Consider the following 26381-nt stretch of genomic DNA (forward strand, 5'->3'; position numbering starts at 1 on the left):
TGCGATTTTAAATGTTGCTTGTTTTTAAGTAATTTTTTTAAGAATTGAATATCTGATTTTGAAGTCACACACTAAACACATTTTATTGTTATTTCTGATATTTGTCTTTATAGACCCTTATAGTTGCCTGGATCAAAGCAAACCTAAATGTGTACATCTCCCGAGAACTTTGGGATGACTTACTGTCAGTATTGTCATCGTTGACCTATTGGGAAGAGTTGGCCACTGAGTGGTCACTGACTATGGAGACGTTAACTAAAGTTTTAGCTAGGAATTTATATAGTTTGGATCTCAGTGATTTACCATTGGATAAGCTGAGTGAACAGAAACAAAAAAAGCACAAAGGGAAAGGTAAGAATTGTTCATAGAGATGCTCTATATAAATTTGTTTAAATAACTGAGTCAGGGAAAACCATTCCAGGGAGAGGGGTGAGGGTGAAATAAGTAGAATCTTAAATATTTTATTTTTAAGAATTAAACAAAATGAAAATGTATAAAATACCGTTCCTTTTTATCATAAGCAATTTTTTCTTAGAACTGAGAAGGTGGTTTAATGTTACTCTATTTAAAATGTATACAATAATTATTTTAAAAATTGTATTTGAAAGCACTTACTTAGTTTTAACTAAAAGCAAACACCCCCTAGACATGAAATATGTATCTGTCTAATGTTAAAAGGGAGTGGGGCAGTAGCGTAATGATTATATCATTAATATATGTTTTTAAAATCCTCGGTTTGTTAGGATTTTGCTTTTTTTTTTTTTCTGTGACAGGGCCTCACTCTGTTTCCTAGGCTAGAGTATAGTAGCACGGTCATGGCTCACTGCAGCCTCGACCTCCCAGGCTCAAGGGATCCCTGCCCTCAGCTTCCCAAGTAGCTGGGACTACAGGCCACCATGCTCAGCTAAATTTTTTTGTTTGTATTTCTTACGGAGACATGGTTTCACCATGTTGCCTAGGCTAGTCTCGAACTCCTGGGCTCAAACAATCTGCCCACCTCCACCTCCCAAAGTGGTGGGATTACAGGTGTGAGCTACTACTCCCAGCCAGTATTTTGCATTGTTAAACATTAGTTGCTAGCTAGAGTTTACATCTAAGTCACTTTTCATACTTTTGTCCAGGTTATTATGTGCTCAAACTACTTTTTCCTGGACTATGTTTCCCAAGTGGCTATTATTGGCAGATTAGAGATTTAGTAATCATCACCACAGGATGGGTTTTGTTTAGCTCATTTCCTGTCTTTTTTTTCTTGTCTAAATGTTTCATTTTTATTCCAAAGCAAGTGGGTGGCAGAGAATTTCTAATAGCTTATTGCTAATGGTGTAATTTTAAAATTCTGCATCAGTTTTGGAATATGATTTATACATAAAGTGAAGCTCATGAAAGCCTTACAGTACACAGCATTTTATCTTATTACTTTATAATTTATGTGAGCAAACCTAAGACTCTGAGGCAAGGTAGCACACATAACTTGAAGATATTATTGATCAAGTAACAGTATATTGAGATTGAAAATCTACATTTCTAGGAGTTGGACATGAATTTCAGAAAGTTTCAGTTGACAAGTCATTTTCTAGAGGATGGAGTCGTGATCAGCCTGGCCAAGCCCCAATGAGACAGAGGAGTGCAACAACCACTGGTTCTCCAGGAACCGAAAAGGCAAGGAGTATAGTACGGCAAAAAACTGTCGGTATGTACTCTTGAAAATCATGAGAATGGTACAGGGCACCACATTTATAGTCTTTGGTAACAATTTATATCAATATATCATTTTTCTTACCAGTTGATTATTGTTGTGAAATGAAAAACTACTATAGCAAAGCCTTTTTTCCAGAAGTACTCAGAGTCTAGTGATATGCTATGTTATCCCTTTATGCTATTAAGATTTATTGGACATTATTTTTATGTGGTTTATTTTACTGTAGAGAACCCTAATTTTAAAATGTTATTTTACAGAACTGAAGAAGTAGAACTGTGATTCACTTTACAGAACTCAAGCATTAACTGATATAGTTTCATTAAAGGAATTTACTCACAAATATGGAAAATTAGGGTAGCTAATTTCCTGTGCTACAATTATATAGTAGATTAGTTTCACAAACTTCCAACAAGAATCTCATTTGCTCTGCTGGCAGACAGCTGAGGCCAACATGGAGTCTGTTACTGTGTTTCTTGCTGCTTTTAACAAAAATGGAAGAAAGTTCTATAACCTGGGAAATAGCAACAAAGGAACAATGTTGGAAACAATTTCTGGGCATAAAATCGCACAGCGTACTGTGGAATTAGCTACCATCTCATTTCTTTTTCTCAGAGGTTTGTAAACTTGGCTGAATTATAGTAGAAAGAGTACTGCAATGAGAAACAAGGAGGGCTTTTTCCTAATCTCTTTTCTTACTCTCTTTGATCACGTAAATAGGTAGGTAACCTTGGACAGTCTACCAAACGTTTCTAGGCTTTTTTTAAAAGAGAGATCTCGCTCTGTTGCCTTTGTTGGATCATAGCTCAGTGCAGCCCTGGACTCCTGGGCTCAAAGTGATCCTACCTCAGCCTCCCCTGAGCCTCTTGAGTAGCTAGGACTACAGGCGCATGCCACCATGCCAGGCTAACTTTATTTTTCATAGAGACAGGGTCTTGCTGTGTTGCCCAGGCTGGTCTTCAGTTCCTGGCCTTAAGCAGTCCTCCCACTTTGGCCTCCCAAAGTGCTGAGATCACAGGTGTGAGCCATGGCACCCAGCCTTTTCTAGGCTTTTTAAGTACTTCATCTATGTAGTGGGAATGATAATCCTGCTCATTCCTGAAACAAAATTGCCTGAAGTTATTCCAAGGTTTACAATCAATGCTTCTATGAAAAGAGAATTTTCCTTGGGAGTGTATCTGTATTTAATGGTAATCAGTGAAAAACACTATTAATTTTAAAGAAATTTAAAGCCATTATTGTAAGAATACATCTTGTATAAAAAAATTAGGTTCTAAAGTGTTAAGAATTATGGTTTGAAAGGAAGAAACAACTAGAAAGAAAATAAGAGATTAAAGATTTTAAAAGAATTAAAATACATGGTTAATGTAAAATCCTTTAAAAGGATCACATATTCAGAATTGTCTTATGCTTTTAAAATAAGCATAGAATTACATTAATTGTATATTCCAAGATAGAAGAATAAGACAAGATATAAGGAAAAAAGTTATTGTAGTATTAAAATGAATATAATGGGAATTTTACTATAAAATTACTTTTTGGAATCCTAAGGAAAATGATTATATTTGAAATGCCTTCCTTCACTTTATATTAATGTCACAATTACAGAAAATATTTGTGTATTAAGAAGAAATTGTTGGCCAGGTGCAGTGGCTTACGCCTGTAATCCCAGCACTTTGGGAGGCCGAGGTGGGCGGATCACAAGGTCAGGAGTTCGAGACCAGCCTGACCAACATGCTGAAACCCTGTGTGTACTAAAAACACACAAAAAAGTAGCCGGGCCTGGTGGCATGTGCCTGTAATCCCAGCTGCTCAGGAGGCTGAGGCAGGAGAATCGCTTGAACCCGGGAGGCAGAGGTTGCAGTGGGCAGAGATCAAGCCTGGAGCGACAGAGGGAGACTCCATCTCAAAAAAAAAAAAAAAAAGAAATTGTTCTTTTAAGTGTAAATTTTTATTTTATTTAAATCTAATCTTTTTTTAAAAGTACATTTTTTTCTGATTATAGAAGTAATTTATGCTTAGTGTGGAAAGTTACATTTAGAGAAGCATAAAGACCCATTAGCTGTCTAATGAGAAGTAATCATTGTTAACATGTTGGCATGTATCTTTGTAGTCTTTTACATAGCATGTAATGGATAAAATATTCATGCTGACTTCATAGCTCGTGGTGATTACTTTCTAGTTGTACTAACGTCAAAATAGTTTTGTCTGAACTGAACAAGCCTATCAAAGTTAAAGCCTTAAAAATTTGTTAAGAAAGGTACCTGCATGAAGTTATAAAAAGGGGCAGCAGATTAAATTAGGATGTTCTTTGGGCATATTTTTTAAAAATTTTTAACATTACTTTTTTTTCTTTCTGAGACAGTCACCCAAGCTAGAGTGCAGAGACGCAATCTCAGCTCACTGCAACCTCTGCCTCCCGGGTTCAAGTGATTCTCCTGACTCAGCCTCCAGTAGCTGGGATTACAGGCACATGCCACCACACCCAGCTAATTTTGTATTTTTAATAGAGATGGGATTTCACCATGTTGGCCAGGCTGGTCTTGAGCTCCTCACCTCAAGTGATCCACCCACCTTGGCCTCCCAAAGTGCTGGGTTTAACATTAATTTTTCCAGCCTGGGCAACATGGTGAAACTCTGTCTCTACCAAAAAAATACAAAAAAATTAGCTGGATGTGGTAGCGCATGCCCGTAGTGCCAGCTACTTGGTGGACTGAGGTGGGAAGATCTCTTGAGCCCAGGAGGTTGAGGCAGCAGTCAGCTGAGATCACACCACTGCACTCCAGCCTGGATGACAAAGTGAGACCCTGTTTCTTAAAAAAAAAAAAAAAAAAAAAACTATCGATTTTTTTATAGTTATTTATTTATTTATTTTTTGAGATGGAGTCTCGCTCTGTTGCCCAGGCTAGCATGATCTCAGCTCACTGCAACCTCCACTTCTGGGTTCAAGGCAATTCTCCTGCCTCAGCCTCCCAAGTAGCTGGGACTACAGACACATGCCACCACGCCTGGCTAATTTTTGTCTTTTTAGTGGAGACAGAGTTTCACCATGTTGGCCAGGCTGGTCTCGAACTTCTGACTTTAGGTGATCCGCCCACCTCGGCCTCCCAAAGTACTGGGATTACAGGTGTGAGCCTCTGCGCCCAGCCTTTATGTTTTTCGTGAACGTACGTGGTTAAAAATTTAGACTCTGATTAAGTGTATACATTGTAGTAAGTCTCCCTCATCACTATTCCCCACCTTCCCATTTCACCTCACTAGAGGCAACCATTATTACCAGTTTCTTGAGAATCCTAAAGATACTTTATGTCTATACAGGCTTATAGCATAACATATAAAATCTTGTGAATCATGGCTTTACACATGTGAATGAAAAAAAATTCCTTTAAGTACTCACTATGGAATTGCTGTTCTATGCATTAAGGATATAGTTGTGAACAAAGCAAGTAAATTCCACTGGAGCTGACAATTCTAGTGTTGGGGAAGAAATATAATAAGCAAATAAACCAATAAACATGTCAGGAGTTAGTAAAGGTATGAAGAAAAGTCAATCAGGATAAAGGAATAGAAAGTGTTAGAGCTAAGGACATAGGACTGTTTTAAGTAGGGAGGTCAGGGAAAGCTTATTCTATCCTATAAGAACAAAGACTTGAATGGAGAAAGTGCATTCCAGGCAGAAGGAAAAGTAAAAGTCCCAGAGCTAGGAATGTGCTCTAGGGCTTTTGAGTGTTTCAGGAGGAGTAAGGAAAGAAGAGAGTGTTAGGAGATGAAGTCAAGCTATAATGATATATCTTAAAGATTATTATATATCAGAAAAATGTTGGCCAGCCACAGTGGCTCACACCTGTAATCCCAGCATTTTGGGAGGCCGAGGCAGGAGGATCACTTGAGGCCAGGGGTTCGAGACCAGCCTGGACAACATGGTAAAACCCTGTCTCTACTAAAAATACAAAAATTAGCTGACCGTTGTAGTACACGCCTGTAGTCCCTAGTCCCAGCTACTCAGGAGGCTGAGGCACAAGATTTGCTTGAACCAGTAGGCAGAGGTTTCAGTGAGTCAAGATTGTAGCACTGCACTAGGCAGAGCAAGACTGTCTCAAAAAAAAAACAAAAAAAAAACTTGGAACGTCCTGTATCATAATTACATGGAAGTACTATAATTTAACCTATGTCCTAAAGATGAATATACCTTTTATAATTCTGTGCTATTAAAAATGATGTAGAATAGGCTGGGCGCAGTGGCTCACACCTGTAATCCCAGAACTTTGGGAGGCCGAGGTGGGTGGATCACCTGAGGTCAGCTGTTAGAGACCATCCTGGCTAATATGGTGAAATCCCATTTCTACTAAAAATACAAAAAATTAGCCAGTGTGGTAGTGTGCGCCTGTTATCCCAGCTACTCAGGAGGCTGAGGCAGGAGAATCGCTTGAACCCGGGAGGCAGAGGTTGCAGTGGGCCGAGATCGCACCATTGCACTCCAGCTTGGACAACAAGAGTGAAACTCCATCTCAAAAAAAAAAGGTATAGAATATACTTACGTATTCTTCTATATTTTGTGCATATATGCAAGTATATCTATAGGTTAAGTCTGTAGGATATGAAATTAATTTGCCCTCTAAAGAGAGGAACCTTTGTAGCCTTAACAGATTTAAGCTAGGATCATTAGTAGATATCAAAAACATTAATATGTAAAGGATTGCTTGGGAAGAGGATATTCACTTGTTGCCAAGGATTATCTTACAGATTATTTATATTTGCAAAGGGTAAGGATACCTTTACAATGGAGGGACCTGGAATCAAGGCTATATACCTAACTTCTAGTTTATAGTATATATAGGAGATAGAAGAACAAATTAAATGACTCCAAGAGAAAATAATTAAACAAAATTAGAAGGTAGTACATATTATGAGACAACTGGTCTAGCCTCTTCAAAAACACAGTATCATTTTTAAAAAGTTGATGGTGGTCTGTTTTAGGCTCAAGAGACAATAACCAAATGCAGTATATGAACTCTCATGGAATCCTGGTTTGAAAAACATTATAAAAATTATTTTGGGGATATCTTGGTAACTTTGAATATGGATTGAATATCAGATGATATTATGGAATTTTTGCTAATTTTCTTAGGTGTGATAATGGTATATAGGTATATAATGGTATATAATTTTCTTAGGTGTGATAATGGTATATAGGAGGATGATCTTTTTTTTTTTTTTTTTTTTTTTTGGGACGGAGTCTCGCTCTGTCGCCCAGGCTGGAGTGCAGTGGCGCAATCTCGGCTCACTGCAAGCCCCGCCTCCCAGGTTCACGCCATTCTCCTGCCTCAGCCTCTCCGAGTAGCTGGGAGTACAGGCCCCTGCCACCACGTCCGGCTAATTTTTTTGTATTTTTAGTAGAGACGGGGTTTCACCGTGGTCTTGATCTCCTGACCTCGTGATCCGCCCGCCTCGGCCTCCCAAAGTGCTGGGATTACAAGCGTGAGCCACCGCGCCCGGCCCTATAGGAGGATGATCTTACCTGTAGATGAATCCTGAAATATTTAGGGATGAAGGACTCATGGTATCTGCAACTTACTTTCAAATACTTCAGCAAAAATGTACACACAAAAAAATAAAGCAAATATGGCAAAATGCTAAGCAGTTGAATCTAGGTGGAGGTATACCTGTTTACATTGCAATAGTCTTTTTTGTTTGTTTGTTTTTGTTTTTGTTTTTGTTTTTTGAGACGGGATCTCACTCTGTCACCCAGGCTGGAGTGCAGTGACGCGATCTCAGCTCACTGCAACCTCTGCCTCCCGGGTTCAAGTGATTCTCCTGCCTCAGCCTCCCAAGTAGAGTAGCTGGGACTATAGGCGCACGCCACCATGCCCGGCTAATTTTTGTATTTTTAGTGAGATGGGGTTTCACCATGTTGGCCAGGCTGGTCTTGAACTCCTGACCCCAAGTGATCTGCCCTCCTTGGCCTCCCAAAGTGCTGGGATTATAGGCACGAGCCACCATGCCTCACCATCTTTTAATTTTTTCTACATTTGAAAATTTTCTTTAAAAATTGGGAAGAAAGGGGCTTTTTAAAAAGTCATTACATGACTCGTATTGCCAGCAACATAGTGAACTTGATATTCTGGAGCTATTAGATATTCTTGCTAGCATTTCGTCGTACCACTGGTTTGCAAATAGAGAAACCTCTAAGACTCTTCTTACTCACTTCCTTGACCAAAATAAACAAAACTATGAGCGGAAAATGGAGTGATGAGCAGTAAGCACACTGGAAAAGTAGGATGATCTTGAAGCAAATTGCTGATAATCACTTCTGGGATCCAGACTAAGACTTGAGCAAGCTTCAAGGTTGGATGACTGAATTGAAGACTTCCATGTTGAATTGGTTATCTTGACAAAGATACAAGTTAATTTCAGGTCAGTAATGCTTCCTGACAGTTGTACAAGCAAACACAAATAATCTGGAGTAATTCACTCTCAATTAGGCCTCCAGAAATTCCACAGATTAGAATCAACCAAATATGAGTTCACAAAGATTATTCAGTAAACATGGAAACAAATTATGTAAATGAGTTAGCAAGAAAGAGAGAGAGAATTTAGATTCCTTAAGATTTTAATCCCTAATACTGGAATAAAATAACCAGACTATAAAATAACCATGTTTGAAATGTTTAAAGAGGAAAATGATAAGCTCATTAAAATAATTAAAAAGAATCAAACAGAACTTTGAGAAATAAAAATATAATTCCTGAAAGAAAAAAAAAGCAATATTAAGCAACACATAAAATATAAATAAAGAGAGAATCAGTGACTTGGATTAGAAAGTTGAGGAAATTACCCAGGACATTGAGATGGGAAATGTGAAGGAGAGGGTAAGAAATTTGTAGAACGGGATGAGAGGGTCTGATGTGTCTAGTTGGACTACCAGAAAGAGAGAATGGAGGAGAGGCAGTATTTCAAGAATGACAGAGAATTTATTAAAGCTATGAGTCTATAGAAACAGAAGCACATAATATACCAAATAAGTAAGTAGAAACCCGTACTTAAACACACTGCAGTGACATAGCAGAATGGAAAGACAAAGAAAAGAGCATAAAGGCTGCAAAGAGAAAAAATACATAATCTGCCAGAGAAAAACAGTTATGCTGAAAACAGTGTTCTCAGCACTGACAATGGAAGACTGAACAGCATGATAATATCTTCAAAGTGCTAAGGAAAAATAACTATCATTATAGAATTGTGTACTGACCAAACTTTCAAAATGGAGGGTAAAACAAAGACAAAAGCTTAAAATAATTTGCTATGGATTGACCTTCATGAAATAACTTCTAAAAGAATATTTCAGGAAAAAAAATTACCCCAGAATTAAAGTCTGAGATGCAAGAAGGATAAATGATCAAAGAAAGTGGTAAATGTGTAGGTAAATCTAAAGAAATATTATCTGAATATAGTAATTCTGGAATTAAAATGAAGGGTAGAATTTAAATACTGGTCATTCATAATATATAGTTCAGGAAGAGTTTGGTGACAGTATAAATATTCTCAAATCCTTATCTTGTTCAGGGTGAGGTAGAGAGCTGGTGTTATTGCATTAACTTTAGACTTTAAAAATATAAGGTAAAAAGACAACCCAATTAAAAATGGACAAAGGATTTGAATGGACATTTCTCTAAAGAAGATATGCAAGTGACCAATAAGCACATGCTCAAAAACACTAGCTATCAGAGAAATGCAAATGAAAATCACAGTAAGATGCCACTTTACACCCACCCACTAGGATGGCTATTGTTTATCAAAATACGAATATTAAGTGTTGGTGAGGATGTGGAGAAATTGGAATCCTTATATATTGCTAGTGGGAATGTAAAATGGTACAGCTACTTTGAAAAACACTCTGGAAATCATTTCCTTTAAAGTTAAAATTATATGACCCAGCAATCCCATTCACAGGTATATATCCAAGAGACTTGAAGAGTGGCTGCTCTCATCAATTTTTTTTTTTTTTTTTTTTTGAGACGGAGTCTTGCTCTGTCACCTAGGCTGGAGTGCAGTGGCATGATCTCAGCTCACTGCAACCTCTGCCTCCTGGGTTCAAGCGGTTCTCCTGCCTCAGCTTCCTGAGTAGCAGGGATTACAGGCGCCTGTCACCACGGCTGGCTAATTTTTGTTTTTTAGTAGAGATGGGATTTCACCACGTTGGCCAGGCTGGCCTCGAACTCCTGGCCTCAAGCAGTCCACCCGCCTGGGCCTCCCAAAATGCTGGGATTATAGGCGTGAGCCACCGCGCCTGGCCCGCTCACATCAATTTTATATACTTGTTGCCAAAATCATTTTTAGTCTAAAGTGCAGTTTATTTCCTATTCTCAAGAAGTTCATGACCTTCTGAGTCTGACAAATTCATGTCCATATGCTCTAGTATTACTGTAGTGTTGGGACCAATCTGATTTATTTTAATGGATTTTTCTGGTATAATTTCTCACTTTTCCCTTTTGCTTATTGCATGTAAAAGATGAAAAAGAACTACTGAATAATCCTGTAAACACAAAAAACTAGATTCCTCCTCGTCATTGAGAAGGGGAGTAACCTGATAAAACTATTTTTAGAGATTAATTTGGAAATATTGAGTACTGTGAGTTTAAGAAGACACTAATGGAACCTGAAGTGGGTAGCTTTATTAATGTAAAGTCAGGACCAGGGTTGAAGGACAAACAGTGGGGATAGAGAAAAACCCAAGTTGCTCAAGCTAGGAGTCTGGGAGTTAGCTTCAACTCTTCTCTCTCTCCTATATCCCCAAACTCTGATTGAATCATCATATCCTGATGATTGTATCTTGAGCTAAGTATCTCTCACCTTTCTTCACTTCTTTACATTTTCACTGCTGCTATCTTGGTCCAGTACACCATTACGTCTACATTGCTGCAAGAGTTTCCTAACTTCCCTGCATCAGTTTTTACAACCTCCAGATCCGTTTTCTACCTTCTTGTCATAGTGATATTAAGAATAATTTCAAATTGATGTAACTTATTTGCTTATATTTTTCAGTGGTCTTTTATTGCTCTTGGGATAAAATTGAAAATCTTACCATGATTTTTATAAGGCCCTGCATGATTAGGCCTCTGCCCACTTTTCCAATCTCATTTTATTCCTTTCTCCTTTGCTCTCTACTTTCCACATTACTAGGCTTCATTTATTAAAGAAGTGAGAGAAGAAAATTAACCAACCTGAGTTTTACATCCAGCTTATTTGTCCTTCAAAAGTGAAGGACATGGGTGCATTGATTCACGCCTGTAATCTTAGCACTTTGTAATCTTAGCACCTTAGACTGAGGTGGTGGGAGGATTGCTTGAGGCCAGGAGTTTGAGGCTAGCCTGAGCAACATAGTGAGACCCTGTCTCTACAAAAATTTTTAAAATGCGCTGGGTGCAGTGGTGCGTGCCTGTAGTCATAGCATCTCAGGAGAAAGAAGTGAGAGGATTGCTTGAGCCCAAGAGTTTGAAGCCACAGTGAGCTATGATTGCACCACTGCCCTCCAGCCTGGGTGACAGAGCAAGATCCAGTCTAAGAAAAATAATAAATATAACAAATTTAAAAATGAAGGGGAAATAAAGACTGTCAGATGAACAAAGATGGAGAGAATTTGTTGCCGGTATACTTGGTTTGCAAGAAACGTTAAAAGAAATTATTTATAAAGAATGAAAGTGATAGAGGTCAGAAACTACATAAATAATGGAAGAGTGTTAGAGAATTAATGAATGAAAGTAAAATATTTACTTACCACCAACACTGGAAAAGAAAAAGAAAGTAAAATAAAATAAAATATTTTCTTTTTCTTACTTTTTTTTTTTTTTTTTTTTTTTTTTAGACATGCTGTGTCACCCAGGCTGGAGTGCAGTGGCGTGATCTGGGCTCATTGCAACCTCTGCCTCCCAGGTTCAAGCAATTTTCCTGCCTCAGCCTCCTGAGTAGCTAGGATTACAGGTGTGCACCACCATGCCCAGCTAATTTTTGTATTTTTAGTAGAGATGGTGTTTCACCATGTTGGCCAGGCTAGTCTCAAACTCGTGACCTCAAGTGATCCACCCACCTTGGCCTTCCAAAGTGTTGGGATTATAGGCGTGAGCCGCCACGCCCAGCCTTTTTTATTCTTAATTAATCTAACAGCTAATGATTTATTAAACAAACCGAAAACATATTAGGTGATTATAGCTTGTGGATGGTGAAATGATTGACAGCAGTATTTTAAGGGATGAGAATGAGGAATTGGGAATCCTTTTAAGTATGTCTAGCTGGAAAGTGGTACAGCATTGTTTTAGAAAGAGGACTTGGGTGGGGTACAGTGGCTCATGCCTGTAATTACAGCACTTTGAGAGGCCAGGGTGGTTGGAGTTCAGGTGAGAGGCCAGGTGGCTGGAGTTGCTTGAGCCCAGTTCAAGACCAGCCTAGGCAACATGGTGAAACTCTGTCTCTACAAAAAAATCGAAAAATTATTCAGGTGTGGTGGCTCGCACCTGTACTCCTGGCTCCTCAGGAGGCCGAGGTAGGAGGATCGCTTGAGCCCAGGAAGTTGACACTGCAGTGAGCTGAGATTATGCCACCGCACTCCCACTTGGGTGACAGAATGTGACCCTGTCTTAAGAAAAAGAAGACTTGGATTAGATTTGTTAATACATATTGCAAACTCAGGGGCAACCACTAAAAAGGTTTTTTTAAAATGTAGTGTAATTCATATGCTAGGAGGGGAGAAAAATGGAATCATATAAAATACTCAGAACCAGAGGAGGCAGTAAAGAGTGGAATACAAAAAAGAAGGGCACTGAATAGAGAACAGGAACAAATGTGGTACAGTGTTAACTATAGCAATAATCACTTTAAACATTAGCTGTCTCAATAAACCAATTAAAAGACAAAGACTGTCTCAACGGATAAAAGAACAAGCCTCAACTATATGTTGACTATAAGAAGTCCCTTTAAAATATAAAGATACATAGATTAGACAGATTAAAAATGAAGAGATGGCAAAAGATATACTATGCTAACATTAATCAAAAGAAAGTGAAACTAATTATGCAGTCGTGTCATTTAACAAATGGGGATATATTCTGAGACATGCATCAGTAGGTGATTTCTTCAGTGTGCGAACATCATAGAGTGTATTACAGAAACCTAGGTGACATAGTCTACTACATACCTAGGCTGTATGGTGTAGCCTATTGCTTCTAGGCTGCAAACCTGTGCAACATATAACTGTACCGAATATTGTAGGCAATTATAATACAATGGTAAATATTTGTGTAAGCATATCTAAACATAGAAATGGTACAGTAAAAATAAAGTTATAATCTCTACAGCTAAAAGAGTATTATAAAATCTACAGTAAAATTAGAGTTTTATAATCCATAAGAACCACCATCATACATACAGTCTGTTGGTGACCGAAACATCATTATGCAGTGCATGACTATGTTAATTTCAGACAAAGCAGACTTTAGAGCAAGGAGAATTATCAAGAATAAAGAGGGGTATTACATAAAGATGATTAATTCTAGCCAGGCATAGTGGCTCACGCCTGTAATCCCAGCACTTTGGGAGGCCAAGGAGGGTAGATCACCTGAGGTCAGGAGTTTGAGACCAGCCTGGCCAACATGGTGAAACCCTGTCTCTACTAGAAATACAAAAAATTAGCCGGGCTGGTTGGCACATGCCCATTGTCCCAGCTACTCGGGAGACAGGAGAATTGCTTGAGCCCAGGAGGCAGAGGTTGCAGTGAGCTGAGATCATGCCACTGTACTCCAGCCTGGGCAACAGAGCAAGACTCCATTTCAAAGAAAAAAAAAGATGATTAATTCTCCAAGAAGACGTAATAATCCTTAACGTGTGTTCACTAACGACAGGATATCAAAATACATGAGGCAAAAACAGATAAACCTGCCCAGAGAAATAGAAGAAGTAGTGGTACTGTGGTTGGATATTTAACATCTTTCTATCAGTAATTGACAGATCCAGCAGGCAGAAAATCAGTGAGGACATAAATGAAATGAATAGCACTGTCAGTCAACTGGATCTAATTATGACATCTATAAATTGCTTAATCCAGCAGAGATTATACTCATTCTTCTCAAACTCATGCGAAACATTCACCAAGACCACATTCTGGATCATAAAACATGCCTTAACAAACTAAAAGGAATAGAAATCATACAAAATATACCTTCTGACTGCAATGGATTTAACTATAAATCAATGATGGAAAAAGTTGGAAAACTCTAAAATACTTGGAGATTAAACGACACACTTCTAAATAACGCACAGCTCAAAGATGTTTCAAGATAAATTGTAGAATATTTTGAACTAAATGAAAATATAACATCAAAATTTGTGAGCAGTGAAAGCTGTGCTTAGAGGAAAATGTACAGTATTGAAAATATATATTACTAAAGAAGAAAGATCTAAAACCAGTAATCTAAGTTTCCACCATAGGAAACTAGAAAAAAAAAATCCAAAGTAAGTAGAAGAAAAGAAATAATAAGAATTAGAGCAGAAGACAGGGAAGTTGAAAGTAGGAAATCACTAGAGAAAAATCAACAAAACCGAAAGTTGGGTCTTAGAAAATATCAACAAAACCAATAAATCTCTAGCTAAGTTAAATGAGAAAAAAAGAAGATATCAATTATTAATACCAGAAATGAAAGAAGAACCATTACCATTGATCCTTTTATTATTTGTTTTATTTTTAATTTTTGTGGGTATATAGTAGGTATATGTATTTATGGGGTACCTGAGATATTTTGATACAAGAGTGCAATGCGTACTAATCACATCAGTGTAAATGGGGTATTCATTACCTCAGACATTTATTCTTTGTGTTTCAAACCATCCAATTATATTCTTTTAGTTATTTTTAAATATACAATTAAATTATTTTTTGCTATAGTCACCCTGTTGTACTAGCAAATACTAGGTCTTATTCATTCTAATTTTTTTTGTACCCATTAACCATCTGCACTTACCCTTTCCCCCACTATACTTCCTCCGAGCCTGTAGTAACTATCCTTCTACTCTCTATCTCCGTGATTTCAATTGTTTTAATTTTTAGCTCCCACAGATAAGTGAGAGCATGTGATGTTTGTGTTTCTGTGCCTGGCTTATTTCACTTAACATAATGACCTCATGTCAGGATCTCATTCTTTTTTAGGGTTGAATAATACTTCATTGTGTATATATACCACATATCCTTTATCTATTCATCTGTTGATGGACACTTAGGTTGCTTCCATATCTTGGCTATTGTGAATAGTGTTGCAATAAACATGGGAGTGCCGATATCTCTTTGATAAACTGATTTCCTTTCTTTGGGTGTATACCCAGGAGTGGGATTGCTGGATTGGTAGCCCTATTTCTAGTTTTTTGAGAAATCTCCAAACTGTTCTCTATAGTGGTTGTACTAACTTACATTCTTACCAACAGTATGTGAGGGCTCCCTTTTCTTCACATCCTGGCCAGCATTTGTTATTGCCTGTCTTTTGGATAAAAGCCATTTTAGCTGGGGTGGGATATCTCATTGTAGTTTTGATTTGCATTTCTCTGATTATCAGTGATGTAGAGCACCTTTTCGCATACCTGTTTGTCATTTGTATGTCTTCTCTTGAGAAATGTCTATCGATCTTTTGTCCATTTTTAATTGGATTATTAATTTTTTCCTGTAGAGTTGTTTGAGCTCCTTGTGTATTCTAGTTATTAATTCCTTGTCAGATGGATACTTTGCAAATATGTTTTCGCATTCTGTCGGTCGTCTCTTTACTTTGTTGACGATTTACTTTGCTGTGTAGAAGGTTTTTAACATGATGTCATCTCATTTGTCGATTTTTGCTTTGGTTGCCTATGGATATTATTTAAGAAGTCTTTGCCCGCTTCATTGTCCTAGAGAGTTTCCCCAAAGTTTTCTTTCAATAATGTCATAGTTTGAGATCTTAGATTTAAGTCTTTAATCCATTTTTATTTGATTTCTCTATATGGAGAACAATAGGGATCTAGTTTCATTCTTCTGCCTTTGGATATCCAGTTATCCCAGCACCATTTATTGAAGATACTGTCCTTTCCCCAGTGTATGTTCTTGGCATTTTTATTGAAAATGAGTTCACTGTAGACGTGTAGATTTATTTCTGGGTTCTCTGTTCTGTTCCATTGGTCTATGTGTCTGTTTTTATGATCCTTTTATTTACTGATAAAAGAATTAAATTTGATAACCTAAAAGAAATAGACCAATTACTTGAAAGGTACAATCTACCAAAACTCATACAAGAAGAACTAGATAATCTGAACAGCCTGATATGTATTAATGAAATTGAATCAATAACTAACAACCTTCCAAATTAGAAAGCACCAGGCCCAGATGGTGAAGTCTACCGAATATTTAAGAAAGAAGTAATTCTCCACAATTTTTCTCAAAAAATAGAAGCAGAAGGAATACTTCCTAATTCTTTCAAGGAGTACTGCATTACCCTAATGCAATTCATCTCATCAACAGGCTAATGAAGAAAAGCCATATGATCACATCAATAGATGCAGAAAAAACACTTGGCAAAATCCAACACCCATTTAGGATAAAAACTCTCAGCAAAGTAGGAATAGGGAGAACTTCCTCAACTTGATAAATCTATTAAAAAACAAAAACACAGGTCAGCCTACCTCTAGCATCATACTTAATGGTGAGAAACTAGGTTTTATTCTGCTGAGATCCACAACAAGACAAGGATATCTCACTATTCCTGTAAGACAGGAAAAGGAAATAAAAGGTCTACAGATTGAGAAGAAATAAATAAAGCTATCTTTGTACATGACTTGATTATTTATGTGGAAAATTTCAAAGTGACAACCTCCTGAAACTAATAAGCAATTATAGCAAGGTTATAGGATGCCAGATTAATATATAAAAGTCACTTGCTCCCTCCATACCAGCAATGAACAACTGGAATTTGAAACTGAAAGCACAGTACCATTTACACTGGCACCAGAAATCTCCAAAACAATTAGGTATAAATCTAGCAAAATATTTACAAGATCTATATGAGGAAAACTATGAAACTTTGATGAAAGAAATCAAAGAATATCTAAATAAGTTGAGAGGTCTAATTCATGTACATGGATAGAAAAACTCGCTATTGGCAAGATGTCATTTTTTCCCTACTTTATCTGTAGATTCAACACAATCTCAGTTGATTTTGTTCTTAACAAGTTATTTTGTGGATATTGACAGACAGAATCTAAAATTTATATAGAAAGGCAGAGCATGAGGAACATGGCAAAACCTGTGTCTACAAAAAATACAAAAACTCGTTGGATGTGGTGTCATGTGCCTGTAGTCCCAGCTACTTGGGAACCTGAGATGAGAGGATTGCTTAAGTTCAGGAGGTCAAGGCTGCAGTGAGCCATGATTGTGCGCCTACACTTTCTAGCCTGGGTATCACAGCAAGATCTTGTATCAGGAAAAAAAAAAAGGAAAGGCAAAAGAGCCAGAAGAGTCAACACAATATTGAAGGAAAAGAACGAATTCAGAGAAGGGACAGAACCTGACTTCAAAACTTACTATAGTAATCAAGAAAGTATGGTATGGGTGAGAGAATAGACAAATAGATGGAATAAAATAGAGATTCCAGAAAGACCCACACAACTAGAGTCCACTGATCTTTCACAAAGGAGCAAAGGCAATTCAGTGGAGAAAGGATGGTCTTTTCAACATGGTGCGGTAACAATTGGACATCCACATGCCAAAAAAAGATGAATCTAGACACAGACCTTACATCTTTCACAAAAATTAACTCAAACAGATCATAGACCTAAATGTAATATACAAAAGTATAAAACACCTAGAAGAAAACATAGGAGAAAGTCTAGGACAGCTTGGGTTTGGCAATGAGTTTTATAATACAACACCAACAATAAAATTCATGAAAAAAATTGCTAAGTTGGACTTTATTAAATTTAAAACTTCTGCTTTGTGAGAGACATTGTTAAGGGAATGAAATGACAAGTCACAGATTGGGAGAAAATCTGCAAAACACATACCTGATAAAGGACTGGTTCTAAAATATACAAAGAACTCTTAATATTCAACAGGAAGAGAACAACCTGAAAAATGGGCAAAAGATGTGAACAAACACCTCACCAAAGAAGATACAGAGATGGCAAATAAGCATATGAAAAGATGCTCAACATCATATGTCATTAGACTATTGCAAATTAAGACAAGATACCACTACACACCTAAAAGAATGGCTAAAATCCAAAACACTGACAACACCAAATGCTGGCAGGGAAGTGTAGCAATGGGAACTCTCATTGGTGGTGGAGATACAAAATTATATCGTCACACTGGGAGACAGGTAGTTTCTTTCAAACCTAAACATAGTCTTACTGTAGGATCCAACCATAGCACTCTTTGTATTTACCTATATAAGGTGAAAACATGTCCAAGCAAACATCTGCACATGAATATTTATAGCAGCTTTAGTTGTAATTGTCCAAGATATTCTTCAATAGGTGAATAGACAAACTGTTGTACATCCATAAAATGGAATATTATTCCATGATAAAAAGAAATGAGCTTTCAGACCATGAAAAAAAAAACATGAAGAAACTGAATGAGTATTGCTGAGTAAAAGAAGCTAATCTGAAAAGGCTACATACTGTATGATTTCAAATATATGACATTGTGGAAAAGGCAAACTTTTGTCAACAGTAAAAAGATGACTGGTTTCCAGGCACTAGGAATGGGGGGGTGGGGCTAGAAGAAGGGATGAATAGGTAGAAGCAAGCACAGAGAATAAAGATTTGAAACTATTCTGTATGGTACTTGTAATGGTATATATGTGTCACTATACTTTCTCAAAACCCATAGAAGGTACTACATAAACAGTGATCCCTAATGTAAACTATGGACTTTAGCAATACTGTATCAATATGAGCCTGTTAATTGCAGCAAATGTACCATGCTAATACAAGATGTTAATAATTGGGGAAACTGGTAGGGAGGGGGAAAGGGATGTATGGAAACTCTTTGTAGTTGACACTCATTTTTTATCTGTAAACCTGAAACTGTTTTTGAAAAATGTATATTCTTTAAAAAAATGTATTTTTTGGAATAGAAAATAATTTAGACATTTGAAATAACCACAGATTTATCTGTAAAATTTTTAATTCATTTTTTAGTTTGTGTCATTCTCCATTTATTTACTTTCTGACTTGCATTGGGAAAAACAAATTGTATTTCTGACATAGATTTACATTTCTCTTTTATGAAGTATTTCCTTTAATAACAAACCTGATTCCTCTCTTGTTAAAACTGTATTTTTTCCTATGACTTTGAATTACCTGATAGAGTGATAGAATATTTAACTTTTTCTGACTAACTTAAACAGCTTTCTTTATACTGGTGATCTAAACTGATGTAAGGACCTTATGTCCTTACAATTCATGAAGACACTAGTATAGTCTATGTTGAAATTTGCAAAGTAACAGTTTTGTCACATAATGTTTCAAAGACTTATTTTACTGGTGGCTTTCTAGAATTTTCAGATAGAAATTGTAAGAGATTTTTTTGTTTTTTCTTTGAAAGTCTAGGAGAATTTATTCATTATTTTTCACTTAATAAACATAAAGGGAACTTACTTGCATTTAAAAGATATTAAGCATGATATAATCTTTTTATCTCAGAATACTCAAGATGGCTTTATTTTAAGATAAATTTTGTTATTAATAGTTAAGTTTAAAATATAAAAAATGTGGAGAGTGTGTCTGTGGTTTTGCTTATGCTAACAAATATTAAGAGAGATTGCAATGAATTTAAGAATTATTAAAAAATAAAAGTAAAAATAAAAAAAGAATTATTTTTGAACATACTCATAAGCAATGTAACTTGCTTGCATTTATGATTTAGGACCTGGTGTTCAACTTTTGGAGCATATATATCACTGTTTTGTTTTCAGATTTTGCTTTTCATTTATGTGTATTATGATAATAGGCCTACATTTAGGGACTTTAACAAGTATTTCTGCCAATGGATAGGAATGTATAAATAATGTGAATTTTAATAAATAAGGAGGAAAATGTATAATATTTTGGAAATGAGAAAATTCTGGAGTTGCCTTCCTCATATTTATTTTTTGTATTTGTATGCTGTTAAGGATCCATCACATTTGCGGTCCATGAATTTCTTATGCTATACGGAAACTCTACAGTGCAAGTTAGTTTTTTATATAGTCTGTATGGTCCAAGGTGAATTTATGGGAATGCATTTTTTTTTGAGAGGGGAAAAGATAGGAAGCCTTCAAAAATTGTCATGCTCATAATTTGAAAATCTGTTTTTACTCTTTGATGTTATATTTTTCATACTGCCCATTAAGCATATTATAGATTTATGATCACTGATGTATGGTCTTAGGAATGTATGTGCTAATAGAAATGTCAGTAACTAAGTGTTCAGGTTAGTAAATCCCAAAAGATCTCAATAGCTAATTCATTGTAAATAATTTTCTATAGCGAGGGTTACATAGCTGTGAAGCCCTTGACAGACTTCTAGGTATGCCTGAAGACTCAAGAGTTTTTAGTTAAAACAAAAACAACAACAAAAAATACATTTTTGCTCCATTTATTAGGGTTTTTAAATTTGTTTTTGAGGCAGAGTCTTACTCTGTTGCCCAGGCTGGAGTACAGTGGCACAAACATGGCTCATTGTAGCCTTGACCTCCTGGGCTCAAGTGATCCGCTCACGTCAAGCCATCGGAGTAGCTGGGACCAGAGGGAGGCACCACCACACCCAGCTAATGTTTTAGTTTTTGTTTTTTGTAGAGATGGGGTCTCCCTCAGTTGCCCAGGCAGGTCTCGAACTCTTGGGCTCAAGCCATCCTCCTACCTTGGCCTCCCAAAGTGCTGGGATTACGGGTGTGAGCTACCACACCAGCCAAGGGGTACATTTTTAAAGAATTCATTCAGAATCACAACACAGATTTATTCCACTGCAAATATGGAAAAAGTTCCAAGGGAAATGCCCAAGCTCTTCCTTCAAGTTTGTGTTGGGAAAAAAAGAAAAAAAGGAGTTGTTATTTCCCAGAAATTATCCCCTAGGGGGAAAAAGAAAAACTTTAATTTATCTGTAGAATCAAAAACTCAATTCAGGTTTTTAAAAAATATATTTAAAAATTCTGGCTAACACAGTGAAACCCTGTCTCTACTAAAAATACAAAAATTAGCCTGGCGTGGTGGCAGGTACCTGTAGTCCCAGCTACTCAGGAGGCTGAGGCAGGAGAATGGCATGAAACCGGGAGGCGGAGCTTGCAGTGAGCGGGGATTGCGCCACTGCACTCCAGCCTGGGTGACAGAGCAAGACTCCATCTCAAAAAAAAAAAAAAAAAAAAAAAAATACATATATATATATATATACATATATATGTATGTATTTTTTTTAAATTAAAGGTGATTACAACTATAGATGATATTTCACCCTCTGTGTAACAACACTTTAAGATTTGCATATGTATTTGTGTCTTTGTTCTGACCAATTTTAATGAGTGATTGTGTTGGAGTCACCATAACTTTTGTTTCAAATTAGATTATAAAATTGTTGGTTACTTTCTCAAGAAGGGAAGAAGCTAGCAGGAAAACTGGAATAGGGTGAGATTCTGACATTTTGTATATGGGTTGTTTTTAAAATACACTTGATCTTTAATACACAGCATGGTAAGCCATACACTAAAGACAAATTGTTGCCATTATCTTAGCATATTCCACGCTTCTATATTTTTTACCTACAGATTGTTCTTAAAGAATCCTTAATTTTGCTGGCATTCATACATTTTTTAAATCTTTGATTATCTTTTTCCAGTTATAAACTATGAAATGCATTTAGTTTTTGGTTAATGTTTGTTTTTACTTTCTCCTCTGTATCTTCACAGCCTGAAATTGTTTTTCAAATGGTTAAGCTGGACTCCTGCTCAAATATAGATATTCAGTAAAAGTAAAAAATCATTGCACTTATACGTGGTAGGGAGTAGGGATTCAAAGAGCAGGGGATATGGTTCTTGCATTCGAAAAGTTGAGGAGGCTGACCTAAAAACATACCGTCCACTAAAAATAGATTGTAAGCTTTGCAAAAATGGGAATTCTTGTTTGTTTTTGTTTATTGCTGTGTTGCCAGTAAATCATTGTTTGGGAGAGTTAGAAAAACCTCTCAGGGACTGGCCATGGTGATTTATTCATGTAATCCCAGTACTTTGGGAGACCAATGTGAGAGGGTCGCTTGAGCACAGGAGTTCGACACCAGCCTGGATAACATAGCGAGACCTTGTTTCCACTAAAAATAGAGAAAAAAAAAATTAGCCAAGCGTAGTGACACATGCCTGTGGTCCCAGCTACTCTGGAGGCTAAGGTGGGAGAATTGGCTTGGGTCCAGGAGTTCAGGGTTGCAGCAAGCTATGATCATACCACTGTACTCCCACCTGGACAACAGAGTAAGACTGTGTCTCAAAAAAAGAAAAAGAAAAAAAAGCTTTTCAGATGAGATGATACTTCAAGTATGAAGGAGTATATCAGGAAGAAAAAGAGACCAAGGAAATTAGCAACATACAAAGTCGTGATGTGATGATGAAAGAGAATGAAAATTTTAAGGAACATTATAAAATTCTGAGTGGCGGCAGCATGGGAGGACAGTAAAAGAAAAGTCTTACTGAGTGGTAGATTGTAGGCAAGTCGTAAAGGCCTTGTGTGAGTTGTGTGATAATCTAAGGAATTTAGACTTCAGGGAACCAAGTCTGTCCAGTAATCAGGGAAACTCAGCAATTTGAATTGATGTTAATATTCAAACTATTTATTTTGCCACCATTACTATTACACTGGATATTATGCAGTATTGTTTCTTTCAAGTCCTTAATTCATGTGTAACAATACCTATAACTTAATCCTTGAAATAAATGCTTTTTTAAAAATCTCTGGGAAGTGTAAACTTGATTATTTATTTCTAAGTGAACTATAATTTATCTTTAATTTTTGTGAACTAGAGACTCTCCTAAGAAATTATCAAATGCAACTACAAATGCAATTTTTAAAAAGTAATCCAGTTTAAAGCTTTCTTTGAAAACACTTTTAAGTTTTTATGTTTATGATTTGAATTAGCACAAAATTATCTATTTTTATCAAGAACTCAATTTTTCATGCTCTGCAAATTCTGTTTTCTATAAATGTTTCTATGTAAAAATTTTAATTATACCCCTATACTTTATTATAAAAGATACTGATTTGATTAGCATTCTCTTACCAGAAACACATACTAGACATGAGATTAAATCCTTTTGACTATGAATTACCTAAAAATTTCTAAGACCTGTGAGTGATTTGGAAAACTTTATTTGGTAAAGAGTATGAAAGTAGGAATGATTTGTTCTTATAATTCAGCCTCATTAAGAAGAATGGCTCAGGATTGCCTAGAGAAATGCCCAAATATTGTTCCAAAAGTTTCTTTGAACTATTAATATTGAGTTATTTTCAATGTTTCCATTCGGTTAATTTCTCAACCCTTGGTTTTGAGAACATAATGCTAATTAAAGTGTCTGCTGTTGTTTAATGCTATTCCATTGTAACTGCTAATAATAATAGCATTTTTCTGCTTTATATAAAAAATTATATTCAAAATGTTGTGTGTGTTCTCTGATTTCTTTTCTTACAGCTTGCCAGTATTTGCCGTGCTGAAATGTTTTAATTTATAATTTCCTTCCTTTGTACCTTTTAGTTTTCTCTGTTGCTGCTTTTTCTGTGACACGAGCCTTTCATTATAGTCACTCTTCTTTTTTCCTTCCCCACTTCTTTCTTTTCCTTTTTTAAAGCCATGAGAAGCCGATCCATTGGTGAATGTGCTCTGCCATCGGCCTATATACGCAGCGCTAAAAGTGCTCCTGTTCTGATCCATACTTCCAAACCCTTCTTGCCTGATATTGTTCTCACTCCCCTTTCTGATGAGCTTTCAGGTAGTGCCACCTCTGCTAATTTCTGCACCACCTTTTTCACTTTTTAATCCTCTGCTTTCAAATTTTGCTTAATCAAATAAACTCTTTAAAGTTAATTTCTTTGGGGGAGGTGTGGGAAACTGGGAAAGTGATTGAGAAATCAATATTTTGAGTTATTTGAACTCTAATGCTGTCCTTGCAGTTCATTCTGGAAGTGCTAAGTTTAGTGCTGTGCCAATGTCCAGTATTTTTTGTTGTAAATGGCCAATTTTTTTTTTTGCTCATGTTTGATTTTTTTCTTCCTCTCAGGTGGTTAAAAGAAGTAGTATATATTTATATAATAGATGTCTTGTAAAAGATGACTTAGGAAGATAATCAGAGCACTGACTTTTAATTTCCTACTGTTTTGACTAACAATATCGTAAATCTTGAATAATTTATTCTGCATTATCTGTAGTAATGGAACTAAGTAAGGGCAATCAGTATTTGGGAAAAGTATATAATCTAAATGTTGCTTTGAAATAAATCTTTGTATTTATATTACATGTAATCATATATAGAATTCTAAGGATTCACTCATTTTTAAACCATTCTGTGAAGCCCTAACTTCCAAGGAGCTTCAAAACCTGCTTAGCTTTCCAGTTCTGCCTCAGGTCATTGGTCCCCAGTACTGGGATGGTCTGCTCTTTTATTAAGCTTTAATTAACATGTAATAAAATGCATAGATCCATAGACTCAATTGAATGATTTTTGAGAATTGTACACACACCTATAAACCATCACCACAAACAAATTATAGAACGCTTCCACTACCTCAAAAAGTTTCCCAGTAACCTTTTTGAGTCAATCACCACGCACTCCTCCCCTCCACACAAATACAACTTTTTGCTGTTCATCACCGTAGATCAGTTTTTTTAAAAAAATTTTTTTGGCATAAATAAAATGATACAATGTGCAAATTGTGCTAGCTCAAAGAAACCTACTTGTTTTGTTTTGTTAACTTTGGAACCATAATATAATTAATTAGAAATAGTTTATAAGAAATTGGAGTTGATTTTTTAGTTTAATTGGTGACAATAATAGAAAAATTGGCCTCAATCCAAACCTTAATATCCAGTAAGTATTGATGAATGAATGGATGTATTTTACACCAGTAAAATTAGGCAACCTGAATATTTTAAGCTATCAGTGCAGCACATTAGTAAGATTTAAAAATATGTAGATGTAATAATATAAATTTTAATAGATGGTAGAAAATGGCACACAATTTTGTTACATATGATGCTTAGCTACAAATAAAGCATTAGGATATTTTTGTCTCTTTAGTGCTCCATTTAAGCACTATACCTCCTTATGTAAGTAGCACAGATTTTGGTTGCTTACATCAAATTATAATCTAGTTACTTAAGTTGGCAAAGAATGTTTCTGTTCTTAAAACTGAATTAGATACAGCTAAAAGAAACTGTGAGTTTGTTGTAAACTTCTCTTGGATACATTTTTTGCTCCTAGCTTTTATAAAAGACACACTTAGAGCATTTAATGCAAACCATTCTTGACATGTTTAGAAAAATTATAATGAGCTTTGAACACTTCCATTATTTTATTCTATTTATTTATTTATTTATATTAAGTACAGAATTTGAATTCTCTTGGCCACTAATTCTTAAAAGTTTGATTGGATTAGACATTCCGCTACTGTCTTAAAAAAACTGTCAGAAAGATTTATTTTTTTCTCCACATCTTAAGGGATTTACAGAATTTCTCATCTGCAACTTAATATATTGGCAAATATTCATGTTAAGTGCTAAAACATTTTTGAATAGCTAAAACAAAGATAAGGTTGTTCCTTTCAAAATATTTTAGAGTGGTGCCATACCCAGGATGAGAAGTTCCTATTTCAGAATTCTTGCTTTGCTGTAAATACATAATTCAGAAAGTTTACCTTTTTAATGATTTTATGATTTAAACATTTGTGAACACTGTCGGAAAGGAATTATCTAAATGGCAATTTTATTTGTTGTATTCCTTTTCCCTATCTGGGGTAATATGCCTTCTACGATAAATTTAAAGATTTAGATAGTGTTGAGACATCAGTCGCTAAAACAAAACAAACTTTATATCCAATTATCAAAATAATGTTCATTTTAGAAAACATGGATTATATGGAAAAGCATATGCAAAAATACACATAATCCTCCAAAACCAGTGATAATTTATTGACAACTTCAGATGCTTTTGCTGCCAGTTTTTTATGCTTGTGTACATTTAAAATATAAAAGCATAATTACAGTTATTTTGAATTAAAAATCATTTTTTTCTCTTAGAATTTGAAAGAGGCAAGGAACCTGTCACTTTAAAATAGCAGCAAAATCCCTCCTTTCCTGATTGTGAATGAAGTCAGGATTTTTCAAGCTGATACGTTAATTTAGAATGCTTTCCAGGAAATGCAAATAGGTGTGTAGAGGAAAAGATTAAAGATTCACAGTGCAAATCTACACACTAAAGGCCCTTGAAAAACCTGTTAAAAAAACAAAACTGTTGGCCAGGCGCGGTGGCTCACACCTGTACTCCCAGCACTTTGGGAGGCCGAGGCGGGCGATTCACGAGGTCAGGAGATCGAGACCATCCTGGCTAACGCGGTGAAACCCCATCTCTACTAAAAATACAAAAAAATTAGCCAGGCTTGGGGGCGGGCGCCT

At 36.1% G+C, this 26381-nt stretch overlaps 1 protein-coding gene across 8 annotated transcripts in view; it reads left to right on the top strand.

Moving 5' to 3' along the window:
- The window catches only part of RALGAPA1 (Ral GTPase activating protein catalytic subunit alpha 1), a 278214-nt gene that overhangs the window by 90330 nt on the left and 161503 nt on the right, over positions 1 to 26381 (top strand). For 5 of the 8 annotated variants that reach the window (XM_063645883.1, XM_055291510.2, XM_055291509.2 and 2 more), the window contains exons 15-17: positions 114 to 351; positions 1529 to 1690; positions 23563 to 23703. In XM_063645883.1, coding sequence (XP_063501953.1) covers positions 114 to 351; positions 1529 to 1690; positions 23563 to 23703 — 541 coding nt within the window. The remainder of the gene's footprint in view (positions 1 to 113; positions 352 to 1528; positions 1691 to 23562; positions 23704 to 26381) is intronic. The other 3 variants (XM_063645884.1, XM_055291511.2, XM_055291512.2) reach the window with 1 other exon arrangement.

Source organism: Symphalangus syndactylus, chromosome 9, assembly GCF_028878055.3.
Source record: "Symphalangus syndactylus isolate Jambi chromosome 9, NHGRI_mSymSyn1-v2.1_pri, whole genome shotgun sequence".
Taxonomy (NCBI): Eukaryota; Metazoa; Chordata; class Mammalia; order Primates; family Hylobatidae; genus Symphalangus; species Symphalangus syndactylus.